The sequence below is a fragment of the Microtus pennsylvanicus genome, chromosome 4 (genome assembly GCF_037038515.1).
Source record: "Microtus pennsylvanicus isolate mMicPen1 chromosome 4, mMicPen1.hap1, whole genome shotgun sequence".
NCBI lineage: Eukaryota > Metazoa > Chordata > Mammalia > Rodentia > Cricetidae > Microtus > Microtus pennsylvanicus.
Genome location: NC_134582.1, coordinates 84,173,965 through 84,178,658, shown reverse-complemented (window position 1 = coordinate 84,178,658; position 4,694 = coordinate 84,173,965). Strand labels below are relative to the sequence as shown.

The following is a 4,694-nucleotide window of genomic DNA, read 5'->3' as shown; positions in this document are numbered from 1 at the left end:
GCTTTAAAACAACCACCACCAAAGCTAAAAATGAGTCCAAACCACAAAACCTATGGCATTTTTTGAACCCCAGGAGGACCTGGCTTTGAAGGCTAGTGTGCCGGAACTGTATGGTTAAGTTGTGCACCTTTCTGAGATTTAGCTAACAAAATGACCATCTCTCCATTCCCATACAGTGGTCACCGTGTCCCCCAACCACAGAAACAGAAGGTTATATGATCACTCCCTCCCCAAGGACAAACAAATGAGACATTTTTGGTTGGTGATGGCACCAGTAGACATTTCCTGCCAAGCTATGCCCCTCAATAGGGCTGCCTAAGACACGCGGGGCTTCCTATTCGCCTCAAAAGAGCTGGCTGGGAACATCGCAAGGACCACAGAGGTCAAGCCCCAGGAGACCTAATCAACAACTTAAATGGCTCAGAGCTCCGGGACACTTGTGGACTGGTGGCCAACTGCTGATGGCGACCCCCCCACACACAGCTGGAAAGGAAGTGTCCACCCTGGCCCCTCACACCTAGTGTTCATTTCCGAAGTAACCTAGTTACTGCAGTACTTGGGCCAGTCAGGGAGAGCATCGCTAGTTTCCATTAAGGGGAGGATGCTGTAATTTCCATTGCCCACCTTACCTCGCCTCCCCTCCATCCCTCACGGACTCGGAAGCCCCACCATCAAGTCCCCCGCTGTGTCATAAAATATTTTATTGGAAAAAAAAAGTCACCGTCTTCGCGAGAGGTGGGTAGAACCTCCAGCGACATCGGGACCGGGCATCAGCTGATTTGCCGGGTCTTTCCGGAGCCGACACTGCAGGACAGGGCCGTAGAGGCCTGCACCCGGAGGCTCGGTCCCCAAGGCGCGGAAGCGGGTGTGGGCCTGCCGGTGTCCGGCCCGGAAGGCCGGCTGGAGGCCGAGGGGGGGTTGGGGGGTAGTGTGGGCAAGGAGCGGGGCGTGAATGCGCATGGAGCGCAGGGCACCGCAGAACTCCGAGAAAGACCAGAAGCTTCGGCCGCACTGAACACGATTCTCCCAGACTGGGAGCAGGAGACAGGAGTTCGCTGAGACCTGGGTCTGGCTTTCAGGTTTCTGTCCCTTCTTGTTTGGCCCCTAATTGTCCGCATTCAAAGTAGTAATGAATCATTTAAAAAGCAAACGGCATGGACGCGGAAGGGCCAGCTCCGGGTTCCCTCCGACGGTGCCGCACACCCCGGGCTGAGCTCAGTCCTCGCAATTCCTGTCGCTGGGCTCGCTCGGCAATTCCGCTGGCTTCTCGGCCTCCTTGGCACGCTCCTGCTCCGTGAGCTGCTCGCTCGTGGGGATGGAGTTCTTCTTGGGCCGCCCCTTGGGTTTGGTAGGAGACTCCAGGCCGCCACCCTGCAGCACCTGTTCCGAGAATGAACAGTAAGTACTAGGGTGAGGTGTGAATCAGACCAAGGACCACCCCGTGCCAAGTGCCCAGGTGGGACCAAAGGACCCAACCAAGGTATCACCAGAGACTGACTCCAAGCCCTAAAGAGACAGCGATCGGTAAAGATGTCTGTTTAAAGAGTTAGAGGCTGCCAGGAGATGCATGGCCTGGGAAGGAACATCGGCTCCATAGTGAACCCAAACAGAAAGAGCAGAGCACACTGGGTGGACTGGGCAGTCTTAGTGTGTGGTGGTGGTGGGGGGGGGGGAGAGGCAGTTCTTGGAGGATCCCGGGGACGATGCCCAAGAAACCCTGGCACACAGGAAGCCACCAGCCACACTCACTATTTTCTTCCACTTCATCCTCCGATTTTGATACCATGTCTTCACCTGCAATTGGCTCAGGCCCAGGGATTCAGCTAGATCTATTCTGGAAAGAGCAATGCACACCCTTAGCAAGCCAGGCCGCCGCCGGCCTACTCTCCGCTGAGCCCAGCCTCAACCGGCACTACCTGTCAGGGGTGGAGAGGTACTTCTGCTTCTCGAAGCGTTTCTCCAGGCCCATCAGCTGCAGCTCCGTGAACACTGTGCGGCTCCGGCGTCCCTTCTTGGCTTTCGTGCCGGGTTCCCCAGAGCCGGTTCCTTCCAGCTTCCCGCGGAGTTGCAGTTCCAGCGGCAGGTGCGACCCGCCTGCGGTGCCGGGCATCCCAGGCCCAGCGGCCAGCAACGCCGAGCCCAGCCCAGAACAGCCGAGCGGCGCCAGTGGGAACTTGAACACAGCGGCCTGCTCAGCCTTCAGCACTGCTGCAGGGGAAGAAAAGAAAGGAACCGGGTGAACTGGAGTCCTCTGCATTTTGTAAAGGCGCCTGGTTGCCTGAGCCCACCACTCCCTGAGGAGAGTAGGGACTTCCAACCGTTCTGGGAGAGCCTCCTTGACGTAGGTATCCTGGGAAGTCTAGAAAGGACAATCCCTCCCACCCGGAGCTCCGTACTGGTGTTTCCGTGTTGTCCCCCATCCCTCGCAGCTGCCTCTGAGATTTCAAGGTTCTTAAGAGCAAGTTCGCTGCTTGGAGGACACAGAACTGTCTTTTGTGAAAAAGAGAAACCAAGAAGAAACGGGCGAATTTGGAAGGGGGGCTTGTGCGTTCCGAAAAGAGCGCGGTGGAAATGTGAGCGTTTGCTTTTCCCGGCTCTGCACTGCGATTTACGACGCCGGCTGAAGCCGGGACATCAACTAAGGAAGGGTCGCCAAAGCATCCTTTGAACGCGAAAACTGTCTTTCTTGTTTTCTCTGCTCAGGCTTTTCCCTGGGAAGGTGCCTCCATGTTCTCTAGTTATAAACTAGCTGTTTGCCCGCTTCAAACGAATTACCAACAATAGAAACGTTGATCGTGAAAGGCAGTAAAGAGGCTGTGAACCCGATGAACCTCAAACAGGCAAACTGGATCAACTGCCACCAGGACAGAACCGGGGCTGATACTGATCCCGAAGGCCGCTGGCCGAGCTGGAATCTATGCAGGAGGCTTTCTTTCCCGATAGGCTTCTCATAAAGGAGTGGGTCAAAGCAAGGGACCCATTGGGGTGAGGCAAGCATTCGCAGTAAGGAGTGGGAAGACAATCTTAGGAGAAAGCCCGTAGAGGGGAAACAGGGCGACTCCACCGAAAGACAAGGATGGAGGTCAACCAAAGAGAGTTTGTACAAGCCCTATTGCCAGGATGGAGAAGGCCTGCAGAACAGGGCAGGCTGCCCCACAATCCCTCAAGAGACAAGACCAAGACAGAAAAGGTCTGAGCAGTGATTCAAGACGCTGACCTGGAAGTGGACCGGCCAGCGGGGCCATGGCTCACAAACAGGCCTCAGACCAGGCCTAAGGAGATCTTGTCTGCAAGAGAGGCCTCGGTTTGTCGCTAACGGGAGAGCAGAGGGCTCTGGGAGGCTCCTTGGTGGCACGGACAACGATTAGCACCCAGCGTTGGGGAACAGGACCTTCTTTTTCAGAAGTCCCAGCTTTTCCAGTCTGGGCAGCTACTGCCATGCCCAAACAGCTCTCTGCCGAGAAACGAGAAACTCGGGCTTCCCTGGACTGAAGTCATTTTGATCCAGAGCGATCGATCGGTTGACTGTCTGAAGGGGATGCGGGCTCTAGTCCCTGGACCTGGTTTATCACCCGATTGGAAAAGCCGAAGCCTGAGGACAAACTCTTCTGACCTGGTCTGCGGACATAAGGCCTGGTTTCTGCGCAGCCCATTGCCTGCACCCTCTACTTCTCAGTTGGAGCTTGTGAAGAGACGTTCCTGGGGCCTGCATCCCAGGTCGCTCCAGGAAGAGAGTGGAGAAGGAGGATAAATTCTGGGCTGCCCCGTGACTTGACTCCCACCCTCCCGTCAATCCCAGTCCGCTGCACGTACCCAAGTGGCTGTGAAAGGGCCGCGCGGCCAGGAGCGCCTGCACGCCAAACTTTAGCAGCTCGCCCGCGGCAGCTGCTGCAGCCGCAGGCGCTGCGCCTTTGGGCCCGGGCGGCTCGGTAAGGATCTCTTCGATCATGAAGCTGCGGTAGCGGTGCGACCGATGATCAGCACAGCCCTCGGGCGGACCGAAGCGCACGGCGCCCGGTTCTCCGGGCCGCTGCATCGCGGCTCCCGCGGATGCGCCCGCGGCTCGGTAGCGACGGTGGCTAGGCTCGGGCGCGGGGCCCGCGCGGGGCTCTAGGCCGGCCCGCAGCTCCCGGCGGCGCGCGGGCGCCGGCTCATGCCCCCTCCCCCGCCGGCTGGCCGGGCGGAGGCGCAGGGCGCGGGCGGGGCGCACGGGGCTCGGCCAGTCGGACCCGGGACTGCGCCCCCGCCCCGCGCCGCCGCGCCTCTAGCCCGGCCAGCCCCCGCGTCACCGCCTCGCCCCGCCCGCCCTGCCCCGCCCCGCCCCGCGCCGCCGCCCCCCACCCCCTAGGCAGAGCCGGAGGGAGGGACCCAGGAGGGGGGGAAAGGAGGTTGGAGGAGGGATTGGAGGGAAAGAGCTCCGGGATAGGGGCTGGCAGGCCGGCACCAAGGGAGCAAGAGCAGAGCGCACGCCCAAGAGGACAGCCCTGTGGACAGGACCCCGCAGAGGTGGGCAAATCAGGGATCACGAGTGAGAGGTGAGAACGAGTCAAGAGACAGAGAGCGAGAAACGCGCAGGGTATCACTCAGTGATGTGAAGGTGTCCAAGACGCCTCCTCTACGTGAGTGCGCTGAGTTGTAGAGAGGAGCGAGAGCCCGAGAAGCGGGAGGGCAAAGGGAGGGAACAGCAAGGCCAG

At 59.3% G+C, this 4,694-nt stretch overlaps 1 protein-coding gene across 1 annotated transcript; it reads right to left on the bottom strand.

The window, feature by feature from the left end:
- Positions 1-690: 690 nt before the first annotated feature.
- On the bottom strand, positions 691-4,154 carry Barx1 (BARX homeobox 1). The gene is made up of 4 exons (XM_075970947.1): positions 3,814-4,154; positions 1,917-2,208; positions 1,750-1,834; positions 691-1,380 (listed from the first exon to the last, which is right to left on the bottom strand). Exons 1-4 carry the CDS (start codon positions 4,034-4,036, stop codon positions 1,216-1,218), a joined length of 765 nt encoding a protein of 254 aa, XP_075827062.1. The 5' UTR covers positions 4,037-4,154; the 3' UTR covers positions 691-1,215.
- Between the last annotated feature and the right edge of the window lie 540 nt (positions 4,155-4,694).

Bases quoted from the DNA above. Each gene is read 5' to 3' on its own strand.
- Barx1 (XM_075970947.1), bottom strand. From the start codon at position 4,036: ATGCAGCGGCCCGGAGAACCGGGCGCCGTGCGCTTCGGTCCGCCCGAG. The intron at 1,835-1,916 runs GTAGTGCCGGTT...TGCTCTTTCCAG, and splicing joins TACCTCTCCACCCCTGACAG to AATAGATCTAGCTGAATCCC. The intron at 1,381-1,749 runs GTGAGTGTGGCT...TTCTCGGAACAG, and splicing joins GGATGAAGTGGAAGAAAATA to GTGCTGCAGGGTGGCGGCCT.